At 36.2% G+C, this 17,700-nt stretch overlaps 1 protein-coding gene across 1 annotated transcript; it reads left to right on the forward strand.

The window, feature by feature from the left end:
* The first annotated feature begins 1,505 nt into the window (after positions 1-1,505).
* mylk5 (myosin, light chain kinase 5) lies at positions 1,506-14,975 on the forward strand. The gene is made up of 15 exons (XM_067381970.1): positions 1,506-1,639; positions 1,949-2,152; positions 2,976-3,011; positions 4,381-4,505; positions 4,592-4,745; positions 7,989-8,297; positions 8,552-8,651; positions 9,106-9,309; positions 9,474-9,691; positions 10,389-10,512; positions 10,610-10,762; positions 10,849-10,981; positions 13,085-13,169; positions 13,319-13,441; positions 13,534-14,975. The coding sequence occupies exons 2-15, from the start codon at positions 1,981-1,983 to the stop codon at positions 13,737-13,739; spliced, it is 2,142 nt and encodes a 713-aa protein (XP_067238071.1). The 5' UTR covers positions 1,506-1,639; positions 1,949-1,980; the 3' UTR covers positions 13,740-14,975.
* The last annotated feature ends 2,725 nt before the right edge of the window (positions 14,976-17,700 follow it).

A 17,700-nucleotide genomic window follows, 5' to 3' on the forward strand; every position in this document is an offset into this window, starting at 1 on the left:
AAAGAGCAGAGAAGTGCAAGTGTATTATATTTAAGCAATATCACACTCAAAAGTGTCGATATAATCAGACCAACAGCACAACTGCGAGTGTGCAATCATTTTTATGCAATACTTGAATAAACAAGTTATACAGAGAAACTTACATTTTAGTAACAATATTGGCAGCTACTTTATTTATTTTTTGTCCACCAACAAAAATACATCCAAATTAAGCCAGAGTCTCTGAACAACAAACAGCAGTGGCATTCCTCAATGAATTAGTGATTTTGAACTAATCATTTGAATGAATGATTCAATGATTTGCTCATAAAATTAGGTGTTCAGTAGCTCCTCACTGCAGAACACGAGATCCAGGGGGCGATGTTGGATCCAGATCCAGGGGGTTGAGACGAGTAGGTTTAGGGATCAGTGTTTGGTGTAGGCAATCAGTACTGTGATTGACATGACCAATAAAATCTTAAGAATCGGCTGCAGGGCGGCATTGGCCTGGCTTCTGACGTCACACTTGGATGTGGGCCGGGATGGATGTCCACCGCAGGCTGCAGCGAGACGCTTCTCTTATGTAAAGTGGGAGGAGTTGGATCTGGATCCAACCTCACCTCCTTGATCTCGTGTTCTGCATTGAGGACCATCTTGGTGTGTTCGAATTCATGCAGCGTTGCTGATCGGTGTATGACATCAAAATACAGCGAGAGCGATTCTAATTGTCTAATCGTTCTCACGATACTTTGATGTCATACAACAATCGGTCTGCTCAGAACCGCTTCTCACCTATCATTTAGTACCTAAATAAATCAGTGTTTTTGAATGAATCGGTTGAGTGAACCATTCAATGATTTACTTATAAAATAGTTTAGTACCTGAATGAATCAGTGTGTTTGAATGAATCGGCTAAAATAATAATATAATGACTCACTCATAAAGACAGTCACTTGCCCCCTACTGGAGTAAGGATGTAACCAACAGAAAGCGTCACTGATAAATCGCCACCACTAATACACAGACTTATTGGAATATGCAAATTCAGGTGGTGTGAGAATGATTTAAGAATCGTACTTCATTGTTGTATAATAAATATATGTAACTAATCTCATTCTGATTTCCTCTGTCAAGCTAGAGAGTGGTAAACACAGCAGTCTGGATCCACCTCTTTTCACCAAACCCCTCGAGGACTGCATAGTGGATGAAGGAAATGACATCACACTGAAAGGGACTATCACAGGGAGCCAGCCAATCAACGTTTCCTGGCTTCATAATGGTGAGTCCAGTTTTTTTCTTAATACTGATTTTGCTACTTGAAACATACGAGTAAGAATATGTACACTATAGACTGAAGATATAATTGTTTTCATATGCATAATTCATAAATTCATACATAAGTTCCTGTTCCTTACTTGCTATGGTAAATTGAAATTGTCCAGTAAATTAAAAAAGAATTATACATTAATATATTAAAGTATTTTAAATGTCACTCTAACCGTTTCAGGTGAGATTGTGCTGTTTGGTAAATCCTCATTAGTGGGAGGAGAGGCAAGTTTGGTAGTTAAGGAATGTCTCCCGGAGGATGCTGGAGCTTACACTTGTGTGGCCGAAAACACAGCCGGAAAAACATCCAGCAGCGCAGCAGTTTGTGTGAGAGGCAAGTATGTCTCAAAATCAGCTTTAGTCTACAGTGTGTACTGTGTGGTGTATATTTCTACAAGACCATTGAATGTCTATTAAAAAGTATGGGTTAGCTGAGCTGGATTGGGGCAGTTACCATTACTACTTTTTACTACATTAATAGCACTGTAAGAGGTAAGTGTGCAGTTGTTTCTGTTTACATCATATATAGAAGTGTGTATTGACAGGATTATCAATGTTAATTACCTTCTCTAATGCAGTTCTCTCTCTCTCTCTTATTTTATTTACTTCCCTTTTGCTCCTCATATTAACAAATCAACTGCAGACTATGAAACAATTGCTGGGATCCATAACAATATGACCCACAAGTCTCACTCTCAACCTAATTCCCCTCATCCTCACACTCCTGACATGGTAAACGGGGTCTTAAACTCAACTCAGAACGTCCCAGATAACATCAGTGTTTTTAAAGGCCCACAGTCGCCTCAGACAGGAAGTCCTATAACAAGCTCTCCAGCACTAAAGAGAGGTATGTCACAAATGGCAATGGCCCTACCCATGAGTTAATCTCCAGCATTTAAGAGTAGGAAATGTCATTTAATACATGGGACATTTTTGGTTCCTCTGAAGCTTCCATGTCATTGGTGTCACATCCTGGACTACATCTAAAACTATTTTAAAAAGCACTTTAATTTATCACATTAGAAATCTTATTATTCCTACATAGCTCATACTGTATGTTATGTTTTATGCTCTCTATATTTAAGTTTTATTTATAATGTATATAGATAATATAATATTTCTATAAAAATATAAATATATAACAATTAAGGTAACACTTCATAATAAGGTCTCATTTGTTAACAATAGTTAAAGCATTAGCTAACATGAACCAACAATGAACAATACTTCTACAGCATTTATTAATCTTTGTTAATGTTAGTAAGAATACAATCATTCATTGTTCATGTTAGTTCACAGTGCATTACCTAATGTAAACAAATACAAAGTTTGACTTTAATAATGTATTAATAAATGTTGAAATTAGCAAAAACTAAGATTAATAAATAGTAGAAGTATTGTTTAGTTCATGTTAACTAATGTAATGTTATATTACATTATATATACATGTAATGTGAAACCCTACTGTAGTGTTACCATAAAAAATAAACACATACAAATATAAAAAAAGAAAAGTTTTTCTTGACTGGTTAACATACTAATGGTTTGACTCCTCCCTTATATGATAGGCAAAGCTTATGTTATCTCTTGCATGCTCTTTAACACAAATGCACCCACACACACACCTGATTCTTTACATATTTGTCTGTTGTCTCTGTGTCCTGCTACAGAGGTGCTTGTCAAAAGAAGAAGCAGCTCAGGAACAGGTAAGACCATCATCATGTCTGTCTTCCTACTTTTGCACCTTTTTTGCTCCTTGGCACAAGATTGACTTATTCTTATCTTTTTGTCTTTATACCATAACTTAACAGTTGAATCACAGACTTTTGTTACATTCTTTTGGATTTCAGTGAAGATATTTTCATTCCTTCCTTATTTCTTAAGAGCTATTTGATCTATAGCCTCCAACACCTGCTTTGCTTTTCCTAATACTCTAATCGCAGCATGTCTTTTAAAGGCTTTTTGTCTGGAATTGCGAGTTAAAGTCTAACCACCATGACCTGCTTAAAAAAAGGAGTCATTTGCCCTGAGCAACTGTGTTTCACTCTACTGATCTTAACTTCCAGATTGTCTGGCTCCTCCAGGGGCTATTAGTGTTGTATATACAGTATAAGAGGAAGCTGTATACAGTCTTTTGTGTCCTGGCTACTAATGTTCATCTTAATCATGACGTTATTCTTTTTAAATACTGTAATCCTTGTTGTCCATAGCGATATTCTTCGATTAAAAACTACCATTTAACATCAACTTGTGTCTTAGGTTGAATCCTTTGTGTGTGTTTTTATACCTTACAGACAGTTAATCAGTTTAAGAAGCCCAAATACTTAACAGACTGAGCTATAAGAATAGGAATTTGTCAGATTATAAGCATAACTTCAACATATTATCAGCATTTTCTTTGGTACTTCTGAAGCACTGAATGGTTTTCTTTTAGTCTTTTCATCTTTCATGTAAAACACACTGCTATCTGTGGTACCATGAGGTCATTAGCAGATCAGGCTTTTATCAATCCAGTCAAATTCATTTAAGTATGTTGATTTGAATAATTGCAGTAAGATGGCAGAGCTAAACGCTTTAAGTGAGCTGTAAAATTTTCATCCAAATATCTGAACTAGGGAGAGGAGGAAAGTGTCTCTTTTTTGTTTTTTGTTTTTTTGTTAGAACAATGTTTTGTGTGAAAACCACCCAGCCAGAATGGTTTGAATGTACACTACAATTATTTGTAAATTAATAAATTATATGTATAATTACATTACAAAAAATTAAATTTTTTCAAATCAGACTGTATGTTTACAGTTGTCTTATTTGTATAATATAATATAATATAATATAATATAATATAATATAATATAATATAATATAATATAATATAATATAATATAATATAATATAATATAATATAATATAATAATACTATACAGGAATGAGACAATTGTAAGCATATTACAGTTGATAATAAATTTATACAAGAAGTAAAAGTAGAAGTAAAAGTAAAAGACTTAAGCAAAAGTCTCCCTTTGCTCTCATTGTTGTCTAAGAGAAATTAGACATTAAAGAGGTCTCCTTTGTTTACAGCACCTCTGCAGTTTGTAGATCCATTCGATCGGCTGGAGGTGCATGTTGGAGAGACGGCCCGTTTGACGTGTGTGTTCAAAGGCAGCTGTCCTGTTGCATCTTGCTGGGTCTATAACAAAAAAGAGGTACATAAGCACTCACACTAACACAACACAATCCAGACATGTTGCCTTCTGCAGGTCCCCCTGTATAATGATCTGTCTTTCTGAAGGTGGTGGAAAGCTCCAGGTTTCATATAGAGTGCTGTGATGAAAGCAGTTCTCTGGTGATCTCTGAAGCTCGTCCTGAGGACTCTGGACGTTACACGATATTTGTGCGAGATCGCAAAAGTTCAGCCCAACACACAGTGACCCTGAATATCCTTGGTAAGGTCAGACAACCCCCACATTGAGTTGTTAATTGGGTTGTGATACTCATTTTTTAGTTCTAAATTTTCTATGATTAACATGTTTTTAATATCTGAACTTAAATTAATTTTGATATTTTTGAGGGACTTGAAAACATAATTTCTAAGTGGCGTAACTGTACAGAGACTGTTTAAAAGAAAATAATAAGATATTAAAATAAAAAAAGTTATGTATAGGGCTGGGCAAAAAAAATAGATTTTTCGATTAATAATTTTTTAAAATGTGGTTGATTTCATATTGATTCTCAAAAGCCACGAATCGATAATTTTTCTGTATTTAATTCCGCAAACATTGAACATAATATCTGATTGACGTTAAAGGGTTAGTTCACCCAAAAATGAAAATTTTGTCATTATTTATTCACCCTCATGTCATTCCACACCCGTAAGACCTTGGTCTTCATCTTCAGAACACAAATGAAGATATTTTTGATGAAATCTGAGAGATTTCTCATCCCTCATAGACAGCAATATAACCAGCACTTTCAAGGTCCAGAAAGGTACAAGACATTGTTAAAATAGTCCACATGACTGCAGTGGTTCAACCTTAATTTTATGAAGCAACGAGAATACTTTATGCATTAAAAACAAAAATAACTACTTAATTCAACAATATCCTCTCTTCTGTGTCATTCTTGTATGCTCACCACTTCCAGTTTCTACGTCAGAATTCCTGCTCAGTATTATCTAATCTTATTACTAGTCTTCTTCACTAGATATCATCCTCTTATTTACCTTTTGCGACAGTGGGGATAGTGTTGCCAAGTCCATTGTTTTCCCATGGAATTTGGCTACTTTTAAGTTGTTGCCCCAGGTCAAAAAAAATCTGCAGATTGATTTCCACCCCAGTCCGTATGATTTCGGCACTCCAACACCCCCCAGATGTACAAATTCAGTGGAGAATTCGGCAGCCGATAGGGAAAATTGACCTGGGCTATTTTGGGGCTACTTTTATTGCACAGATCTGGCAACCCTGAGTGGGGATCCTGTCATGACGTTCCAGGCAGTCGAAGGAACAGTCACTGTCCCGATCGGTCCAGTTCTGCATGGTCACAGACGTTTATTATTTGAACCTGTTTTTAAGCCTTGTCAATTTAAGCATTCAAGAACAAGACGTGAAAGTGAAGTCGCGCACTGTGTGAGACGTTTGTGCACACCGAGAAATCTGCCCATCTCAGACAGCGTGCAAATAATACAAACCCCATTCCAAAAAAGTTGGGACATTGTACAAATTATGAATAAAAAAGGAATGCAATCATTTACAAATGTCATAAACTTATATTTTATTCACAGTAGAATATAGATAACATATCAAATGTTGAAAGTGAGACATTTTGAAATGTCATGCCAAATATTGGCTCATTTTGGATTTCATGGGAGCTACACATTCCAAAAAAGTTGGGACAGGTAGCAATAAGAGGCCGGAAAAGATAAATGTACATATAAGGAACAGCTGGAGGACCAATTTGCAACTTATTAGGTCAACTGGCAACATGGCATTCTCTTTCAAGCCTCCTTGTGCTTAAACTGACAAATTCACACAAATTTATCTCAAAATGCCCGCATTGCCGGGTATCCTAGTAAACATAGTCGGTTATGGCTTAAGAAAGCAGTAGAGGAAGACAACATGTGTATTATTATATTGGATTCGTGCAGCTATTAAAGTGACAGCAGCCTAATATTCCTGCTGCTGTCTGTGTTTTTAATGTTAATCAAACTACAAAGAAATCACTCACTGCTCTTCACTGAATAACTTTTTTGTAACTTTAATAATGATTAACCATTATTTGATTTGTACAGTGATGATTAAATGCAGAGTTATTTTACATTTGATTACTTTTTTTAATTTCTGTACCTGAAAACTACTGTTAGATACCTGAAAAACCTTAAAGGTCCCGTTCTTTGTGATCCCATGTTTCAAACTTTAGTTAGTGTGTAAAATTTTAAAGCTCAAAGTTCAATGCCAAGCGAGATATTTTATTTAACAGAAGTCGCCTACATCGAACGGCCAGTTTGGACTACATCCCTCTACTTCCTTCTTTAATGACGTCACTAAAACAGTTTTTTGACTAACCTCCGCCCACAGGAATACACAAGAGTTGCGTTTGTAGAGCGTGTTTGTCGCCATGTCGTCGAAATGCTGTTATTTTCATCCCGCAGTCCAATCACCGGGTCTGATTCCGGCTCAAATTGATAGGGTAAAATTAAAGACATGTTTACAATAACACTGAGCGCATGCATCTCCACGTTATGTAAGAGGCGTGACTTTTCCGGGCAAGGAGTGCTAAGCTGCTGTCGAATCACAACACAGGAACCGCTGGCACAATCAAAACTCGTTACGTATTTCTGAAGGAGGGACTTCATAGAACAAGGAAGTCATCAGCCCGTTTTTATGACAGTGGAAACAGCGGTATACAGATAAGTAAATTATGTGAAAAATACTGTGTTTTTTTACATGCGAAACATGAACACATGTTATATTGCACACTATAAACACAATCAACGCTTCAAAAAACCACGAAAAACGGGACCTTTAAAAGCATTGATTATTTCATTTGTATCTTTGTTCTATTGGATATATTTATTTATGCTATTGCTTAAAGTTTAATTTGTTCTTATTAATTAATTATAGTTTACTTGTCTTTGATAATATTTTAAATTTAAATTAGTTAGTGGTTTTAGCTGTGGTATTGAAATTGGAATCGAGAATTGTTAAATTTCACAAATATCTAAAATGTTGGTGTCATAACCTTATTTGTTACAATACAGGAACAAATGGGTCAAAAACAACAACAACAACAACAAAAAGCTATTTTATTCATTTATTATAATTTTTGTGGTGGGGCAGGTGAAAATTGAATCATTGAATTAACTGAATCAAATCGAGAATCGAATCAAATTGAGATCTTGTGATTCGGAACTGAATTGAATGGGGACATCTGTATCGACACCTAGCCCTAGTTATGGCATAAATAATCAAATTAAAAAAAATATTATTAATATCTGAAAAACTTTTGCTTTTTAACAGTAGATAATTTTTTGACTTCATCTTTTTTATTCAAACACACATTTTGTTCATGTCAAACCGTACTAAAATATTCCCGATATATTCAAGCCTAAAAATTATTTTTACCTTATTAAAAGCTCACTTGACATTTAGAATGACATTTGATTTTTGGCATTTGATTTGTGTTTTATCCAGACCTGCCCCAGCCTCCTGCCTCCTGCCCCGTGGTGCGCGTTCTTTCCCCTCACTCTCTAGTTTTGTCCTGGTCTGGGCCATCTTATGACGGTGGCAGCGCTGTGACGGGATACGTGGTAGAGGTTTGTGAAAGCCCTGGTGAGACTGACCACTGGAAAGAGCTCACAGCCCAGTGCAAGAGTACTTCGCTTAGGGTGACCTCAGGACTCCAGCCTCAGGGAGAATACTGCTTCCGGGTCAGGGCCTGTAACGCTGTGGGCATCAGCGAACCCAGCCAAGAGTCCCAGCCAATCAAGATGGACAACCCAGGTGAGGATTTTCTGAAATGATATAAAAGTTTTGATGACTTTTAGTGGTCTTAATGTATCTTTTTTGCTGGATGATTAGCTCTTTAAATGCGGCACACTACTGGCTTGCAATTTTAAGCTAATCTTTTCCCACAATTTATGGGAACATGGTTCAGTTACCAGATTGTAAACAGGAAGAATGCATTTTAAGTTATTAAGGCATGCAATCTAAGAGTTGAGGTCCCACTGTAAATGAAGGCATGTTGTCTTTCAAAGGAGAGCCCTGTGATGAGAAACCAGTGGAGTATGTGAATGTGACCATCAACACTGAGAATAATCTTTCTGATCACTATAATGTCCTGGAAAAACTAGGAGTGTAAGTATCCTTATCAAACACACACACATTCAGCAGGCCTCATAGCTCTCGTTCACAGGGCCTGTCAAATATAACATAACTTCTACATGTTCCTACAAGCATACTTACGTCTAAAAGAGAAAACACCCCATACACAACCCATATACCTTATTCCTAAAAAAATGCTAGACACATGATCATGTTTACACAAAGACTCTGACTCGAAAAGAAAAATAAGTTAGAGTCAAGGTTGGGACATTTTCAGTGGAAATTACCTGTACTAACCTGTAATTTAGATATTTAAGAGGTGATCACGGAAATGTTTTCCCAAAAAATATTAGACAAAAACAAAATATCAGATTCACTCAATTCTTAAGAACTGGATAAATGTGAAGTTAGGATATTGATTTATTAAATATCACATACTTTGAGTTTGTAAGCATGATATCATGCTCTAATTCTGAATCTTTCCCAGAGGGAAGTTTGGCCAGGTGTTTCGGTTGACCCATAAGGTGACGGGTCGTGAATATGCTGGAAAGTTCTACAAAGGCCGTCGGGCAAAGGAGAGAGAAGCTGCGAGGAAAGAAATAGAGCTAATGAACTTCTTACACCATCCAAAACTGGTGCAATGTCTCGCCGCATATGATAACAAGGCTGAGATGGTCATGGTGATGGAATTGTGAGTATCTTGCATGTTGGTGTTTGGAAGAGTCCAATGTTTTTAGAACAATATACAGTACAGAAATGAGAAACGCCATCAGGGTCAATGCATTAACTTCAATAGCGACAATAGTTTGTTCATTACAGTATTTTGGCACCTAACACCTGTGTCTGTATGTGCAGTGTTGCTGGTGGAGAGCTGTTTGAGCGTATTGTGGATGATAATTATGAGCACACAGAAGCATCTAGTGTGGGCTATGTGCGTCAAATTCTGGAGGGGATTCAGTATATGCACCAGCAAAACATCATCCACCTGGACCTCAAACCCGAGAACATCGTCTGTGTGGACAGAACCGGGTTTCAGATCAAAATCATTGACTTTGGACTCGCTAGCAAGATGGGTATGATTGTACTGAAGATACTGCGCTGAACACGACAACATGTGTTGTAATAAAATTGTGTATAGTAAAATATAACAAAATCAAGTAAAAAAATATAATAAATAACATACATAAATACAACATATTAAAATATTACACCATTAATGTAAGTAAAAATGTAAAAAATAATATACTGTATAAAAATATTAGCTACAGTGCAATAATGGTCATTGACTTTATATTTCTAACAAAAAGTACTATGATTTTTAGACATATACAATGATTTATCTGGACAGGGACAATGGTAATACCATGGTAATTTTCGTAGTAGCATCTAAATACATGCATAAATACAAATACAATTCATGCATGGTATATAGCAAAGTACCATGGTATGATGATATACAGTAGTTTTTGCAAGGGATTTCTGAGTGAAAATTTTTTTTTGTTAACTGAAAATAAAGCTGAAATATTTTTACCTTGACTACTAGGCTAAATGAAATAAGTTTAAGTTGAAATGATAAAAATAATAAAGTAGCTAGAAATAAATTACTAAAACTTAAATATTTTTTTATTTCATATTTAAAAAACTGATAAAAAATACTAAAACAAATTAAAAAATTAAAAAAACAAAAAAGCCCATACAAAATATGAATAAAAACTGTAATAGTATATAAATAACTCTAAAACAACACTGTATGTTTGTTCTGTACCTTAGATCCCAACACACCTCTGAAGGTGATGCACGGCACTCCAGAATTTGTTGCTCCAGAGGTCATCAACTTCGAGCCTGTTGGTCTGGCCACTGACATGTGGAGCATTGGTGTCATCTGCTACATCCTGTGAGCTCAACACTGCCAGCCACTTAAGCGCTCATTGCCCCCTTGTGGTGAATTATGCCATTACATTTTATCTGAATCTGATTTTGTCCTCTTGTAGGTTGAGCGGTGAATCTCCATTCCAGGGTGAAAGTGACACAGAGACTCTGGCTCTCGTGACAGCAGCGAAGTGGGAGTTTGATGAGGAGAGCTTTGAAGAGATCACCGACCAGGCAAAGGATTTCATTAGCTCTCTGCTCAGCAAAGATGTCAGGTGCTTTAGTATGCTTCTCTTCCCTTACACACATCATACAAATGCGTCCACACAGATTCATAACTGTGCGTTGAACCCTCTGACAGGCGTAGGATGTCATGTGAAGATGCATTGGCTCATGCCTGGTTGGCATCTACGTCTGTTGACAACACCAGCAGCATCACCAAAAACCTTTCCAAAGACAAGATGAAGAAATTCCTGACTAGGCAGAAATGGAAGGTAATCACTGAGTTAAAGGTGCAGTATGTGGGATTTCTATCCGCTAGAGGTCGCTAGAGGCCTATTCAAAACAAAGGCGTAGCTTGATGATGCCAAGTTTGAGCGCGGAATCATGGGACATGTGGTCTTCACCTCAACGGCTGGTGCAAAAGAATAGGGATAGGACTCAGGAAGAAATCATGTTCATGGATGCGATTATTAACATTACTGTAGTATGAAGCAGAGCAGGGCCGAGTGTTGTGGAGCTGAACGAGGCTGCTGGAGCGATTGCGCAACACGCCTCACGAGCAGCTGAACTTTTATTATGACACAGTCGCCAGTGCTGCTTCCGCTTTTCCGTTCATGAGTATGAGGTAACGCAGCTCTGTTTATCATATTAGATACATTTGAGAGTGTTGAAAATGATGTTATAACGTTACTCTGTGCGTTCGTTCGGCGGCTGCTGTGAGACACTTACACACTGCAGTAAGATAGATCGATTTTAGAATATCATATTAAATGCTGGATGGCTGATAAATGTTGATAAATGGCAGGTAATTCATTTTAAAACGTATTGTATGATGGAGAAAATACTGTTACTAAAAATAAAGCTGCATCTGATTATGCTATGTTAGCTACTTCACAAAATAGTGTTTCTCTGAGGCATGGTAAAGCATGGTACTCAAGAAATCAAGAAAATTAAATTTAAACAATAAGACTAAACGTGTTGAGCTGTATAACAATAATTCGTTTTCTGTCTATAAATATATCAAAACAGTTGTTTGCTTGTCTATTAAAACATGTAATATATTAATGCATCTTTGGTGTGTCCATGTTTTTTACAAAATAAAACCGGAAACCGAGGGTAACGCGGATATGACACAATTGAGAGGCAACTCCTCACACGTCCCGGAGCCTTGGTTAAAATTGCAATTTTCTCACGATTTACAAATAGTTGGAAACATTTGGGATTTTGTAAGTACTCAAGTGAACAAAATATTTAACACTGGCCTAGTGGTTTTTGGATATTTTACTGCAAAAATATTACATATTGCACCTTTAACTAGCTTAAACGTGCTAAAGAGGATGTTCTGTTTTATACATTTTTGCAATATTACTTGAAACTGTCTTTACTAACTGATAAAAGACTATTTATTAGGTGCACTGAAAGTAATAATATTAATAAACATCATCTGTGCACGAGGTAGGGCCTTAAAAACATCAGCCAATCGTTTACGCGATCACGATTGGCCCTCTGGCTTGTCAATCACTGCCGTGACGTTCCTTGTGAGAGACGAGCTCAACTGCGCTCCAGTAACTTTCCACACTCCACAGGCGCCGCATGCAATGTTTTTGTCTGGAGACAGGAGTAACAACTGCAGATTATGAGTTACCTGCGGTGAGTCCGACATAATGAATCCACTAACACGATACAGCAAATGCCGGTGGTAAACACTCGTGTTCCAATACTCGTGCATGAGTTTTGGGAGGCGTTCCCGCGAAATGAGCTGTGAAGGAGGGGGGCTGTTCTTACGCGTGCGCTGATTTAAAAAACTCAGTAACAGTCTTTGGTTGACGAAAAGATCCTATTTAGCACCTTTAACTTTTGTTTAGATTTAGTTTGCTAACTGCATGATGTTATATGAACAACACCCAGTCAAGTAAGTGATTTAATGAGAACTTTAAAGTTTGAGTTTGGAAGCCTCAAGTTGTTCCAAACTTGTATGAATTTCATTCTTCTGCTGAACACAAAATAAGATATATTGAAGAATGTCAGTAACCAAACAGTTGATTGGCTCCATTGACTTCCATAGTATGGAGAAAAAAAAGTACTATGGAAGTCATTGGGGACAGATTTTTTATTTTTGGGTAAATTATCTATTTAAGGGACATGGTGATGGAGGAAAAAATTATATTTCAATGCTTATGTGTTCACAAAATTTTTGCGTTCAACAAAGATTTTTCTAGAATGATTAGAACGGATCAGGGTGCTTGTGAGTCATTTTGACCAATTCATTTAAACAACTGACTCACAAGAGTCATAAGTTAGTGCACTGGACTCCACTGCACTGTTTTAACAAACTTCCTTCTGTTCTTTCTTTATCGTTTTGTTTCTGTTTTTAGAAAACAGGCAAAGCTTTGCTGGCTCTGAAGAGGATGGCTTTGTTGTCTAAACCAGATGCTTCTGCAAACTTGAGCCCTGTAGATGGTAAGAAAGAAATCAAACATGAACAAAAAAATCAATGTGCTTCAGAGCAATGTCAGCATTTGTGACTTGTGACATCTCTGACAAATGACAATTTTTTGCAGTGATGGATGTTTTTACAGTTCAGTTTCTTGCTATTATATGTGTTATAGAGACAGATAAAGCAATGCAATCTCTGGAGCTGAAGCTTCAGTGTAAACCTGAGTTCAGTAAGACTCTATCTGACCTGACCGTCCCGCAGGGCTCCAGCGCCCAACTCTCCTGTCTCATCACAGGTTAGGACACACCGATGGATGTCACTGGCTTTCTCCATAGACATCAAAGCCAGTCTCTCATGACGTCACGGCTTCTTCTCTTTGTGTTTCAGGTTACCCTGACCCTGAGGTGGTGTGGTTGAGGGATGGTGAGCTGCTGGAGTTGCAGGACGGGTGTGTGACGGTGGATTATGAGGAGAATGGCAGCTGTATGCTCACCCTAGAGAACATCTGTCTCCACCACAGCGGCCTGTATGCCTGCAAAGCCACTAATACACTCGGGGAGGCGCTGTGCTCTGCTACACTTACTGTTGAATAAACAGACACACATGGATTCATAATAGCACACATAAAACAACCATAAATACACACACAAGACAGATTAAAATATACTGATGCAATTCAATGTTAAAACTGCAATAAAAAAAATCAAATTGATGTAACTGTCATTTATTATTATTTATGTTTATGAGATTATTTGAAATTATTATTGGACTTTGGTTTAATATCATTCATTGCCAATTAATATCAATATCTTAACATAATTGACTGGTTAATATCAGTGAGCTATTTTTTTTTCAAAATAGGCCCTATCTAAATTCAGATCTGTTTTATAAATGTATGTTATTGATCTTATTGCAAATGATTCATCCCTTTTTTTTTTAAAACCAACAGCAAGTTCGCATTCAGATCTGCGTCTATTTTTGAGAGCAAATCCCACTTTTCAAAATCCAACTTGCAGACTGAACCAAGTTTCCGCCCTACATTCTTTTCTTTTCCGATTATCCATTTCATTTGGATGTACATCACAATAAAAAAAAAAAAGATCTGTCACTATTTCTGTTTCATTGCAACTTATATATTATATATTAAAATATATTAACATTATGCTGTTACTAATATCCAACCAGGATGTTCGCAAAGTTTAGAGACACGTGACAATAAAAATGCAGATTTTATAATAATAATTGCAGTTTTGTATTTTATCAAAAAAACATTGTTGGCAATCTAAAAGCCTCCTACACACTAATTTGAGCCTGTGCTTGTTTCATCTTTAGCAGTTTGTGGATAGTCTTTCCATTCATCTGAATCTCAGCTAATGTCCTTAAACTGCTCTCTGCTCTGATCACAAATTTGATAACCAAATGTATATGCACTGATCTCAATGTAAAGGAAACCTTAGACACATTTGCAGGTTTGATGATACATTCCTGATGCTGTACGTGCCATTTTGACAAAGCAAGGCCATTTTGTGGTCAATTGGCACCAGCCATTTGCACAAAAGGTTGATGTGTCCATATCAGTGACACTAAATGTTGCAGTCTCTTGTGACCAAAATATTTGCTTGAAATGAAAGATTAAATCTACAAGGCTTTTAAAAGCCACATTTTGTGACAATTCTGGTTGTTGAATAGACATCAGACAAACAAATGAAAACATATATTTTCATATACATATATATGGCGATGCTTCTACAATATGTCATATGTCATAATTTGTTCCTGTTTTAGTCACATTTCCATACGATCTAAACATAATCCAGCAATAAACAGAATTTTCCATTTTATTTAGTGTGTCATGGTCATTTTCCTACAATTTGCATCTGCAATGTACAGGAAAGATATGGTCTACTACATGTTCTGTCACAGTATGAAACAGTATATTTTCATGTTGAACTCAATGTGTAGGTCACCTGAAAAGATGGGCAGATGAGAACAAGACAGAAGAAAGTCTGTCAGTGCTGTATATTGTTCTTTTACATCCCAGTGTGAAGGCCTATGTTCTTAACAAAGGTCAACAGCACAAGAAGAAGAAGGTCAATATAACCAAATATAACCATCTTTTTCAAACAATGGTGACTTTGTTGGCTATGTTATCTTAAACTACAATTACTATACTTCTCCAATTGAAGAGTTCCATTGCAAAAACCTCTAAGTGCTGTTGTGGCAAAAAAATCAACTCCGACTCTACTGCATAAGAGACAAACACGTCCAATTGTCTTTAAAGCTTTTATTTCTTGCAAGAAAGGTCAGACAGGTCATACAGAAACACAAGTAGCTGCAGAGTGTAAGACCAAGAACGAAAGCTTCCTCTCACTTTTATATCTCTAACCTCCAAGTCCGAAGCCTCTGTCCTTTTACAATATTAGGAACATCTCTTAGCGGCTGTAACTTTCCACACATTGTTAGCGCAGACATGTTTTTAACATACATCTTGCATGTCCCCATACCATATCATAATCTTTCTATTTAACATCTATGTTAGCACTATGTTAAACATTACCACTTAAGCCAACATCATACCCTGTTCCATAAGCATCATATTTTACAAGAATACAGGTAAAAATTAACACAACAATTATCCACAACAGTGCCATCTGAAATTTTCTTCTAAAATTGTAATTTTTTATCAGACTCCTATGTTTATGTTCAGTTATTACACTTTAACGGCAATGAAAAGGACTTATTGATTGCCATTCATTTAAATTACTGAACCTAAACATAGGAGCCTGATAAAAATGCTTATTTTAGAAGAAAATTTCAAATGGCACTTAGAGGCTTTTGCATCTGAAGTCTTCAATTACTATTTTACTACTTTACTATAGTAATTTGTTGTAAAACCATGGTAGTAAAGATCAATCTGCCAAAAAAATGTTATGTTGTGTTAAAGTTGCTGGCTTTTTGACAAGATCAACAAGCAAGGCTTACATGGTCATCCAGTTTGTCCAAAAAGACCATGCTAATACACCAAAACCTTTTCAGCAGGCTTGTACATGACACGGGGTGGGGGGTCGGGGACATGAGATTGTGGCCACAAATTAAGAATTCATTCCTACCACTGAATCTATTATTGATCACTTGTTTTAATTAAAGGGTTAGTTCACCCAAAAATCGAATTTCTGTCATTAATTACTCACACTCATGTTGTTCCACACCCGAAAGACCTTTGTTCATCTTCAGAATACAAATTACAATATTTTTGATGAAATCCGGGAGGTTTTTTATCTCCCATAGAAAGCAACAAAATTAACACATTCAAGATCCAGAGAAGTAGTGAAGACATCGTTAAAATTGTCAACGTGACTACAGTGGTTCAACCTTAATGTTATGAAGCGACAATAATACTTTTTGTGTGCAAAAACAAAATAAAAATAACAATTTCTACCCTGTCAGCAGAATTAGTAACGGATTACATGTAATCTGGATTACGTAATCAGATTCCAAAAATCAAGTACTTGTATAAACTACTTTTTAAAATACTCGTAATCAGACTAGTTACTTTTTTATGGATTACATGATTACATATTACTTACACAATGGCAGTAAGTCGTTAACAATTCACTGATTCTCCTTTTTGTTTTGTTTTTTACGTTTACATTTTTTTCCATAATAAACCTGTCGCTTTTATACGTTTGTGATTCTTCGAGTTTTTCCAGCAGTAAGGGTGAGGGGAATCGTGCACAGAAATCAGCAACAACAAGAATATTTGTTTTTGTAATGTTGCCGTTTTCTAAATTTACTTAATTTTAAATGAATATGTTTTAAAATCATAAGATGTGATTGTTTTATTCAGTGTTACTATCAGCAAACACTAACAGCAACATTAGTGTTAGTATTTTAAAGAATTAACTGTCCATGCATTGCAGTTTAAAAAGAATCTGTTGAGGTGCTTGTTGGTGAATAGAATATATATTTTTCTTAGTATATCTGTCACAATAGTACAAGATTATCCTACAATATAATGTGACATCAAATAAGGGTTAGCACAAAAGTAATCTAAATGTAATCCAAAAGTAGTCAGATTACATCAACAAAAATGTGTAATCTAAGAGATTATATTACTGATTACAAATTTGGTCATGTAATTTGTAATCAGTAACTGATTACAATTCATTAGTAATCTACCCAGCTCAGAAGTGATTCTGCTTGAAACAGGGAAATAAGCTGGTTTTGCAAATGGTCATCTGAACTTCTTAAATGCAAATATATCACAGATAATGGATGACAGAAACGTCAATCACAAGCAGACATTTTACTATAAAAATCTGCCCCCCATCAAGGAACACCAGACTTTCCTTCTCTCACGCTGACAAAGAACAGAGATGTGGACAACGAACACTTCATCTTCCCAGAGTGTAGACGGGAATTTCTACAACATTTCATCCCACGACCAGCTCTGCATAGGATCGTACAGCATGATCCTTGATATTCTAATGCTTGTTGTCAATCTTCCAATAGCCCTCTATGTGGTAGTGGAACTATTTCTGAAACAATGTGTGA

This window comes from Chanodichthys erythropterus, chromosome 3 (genome assembly GCF_024489055.1).
Source record: "Chanodichthys erythropterus isolate Z2021 chromosome 3, ASM2448905v1, whole genome shotgun sequence".
Lineage (NCBI taxonomy): Eukaryota > Metazoa > Chordata > Actinopteri > Cypriniformes > Xenocyprididae > Chanodichthys > Chanodichthys erythropterus.

What these genes read in the sequence shown, in the direction of transcription:
- mylk5 (XM_067381970.1), top strand. Translation starts at nt 1,981, where the DNA reads ATGACCCACAAGTCTCACTCTCAACCTAATTCCCCTCATCCTCACACT. An exon ending in GGGTCTATAACAAAAAAGAG is followed by an intron (nt 4,506 to 4,591) that starts GTACATAAGCAC and finishes GTCTTTCTGAAG; the next exon opens with GTGGTGGAAAGCTCCAGGTT. An exon ending in TGGACTCGCTAGCAAGATGG is followed by an intron (nt 9,692 to 10,388) that starts GTATGATTGTAC and finishes TCTGTACCTTAG; the next exon opens with ATCCCAACACACCTCTGAAG.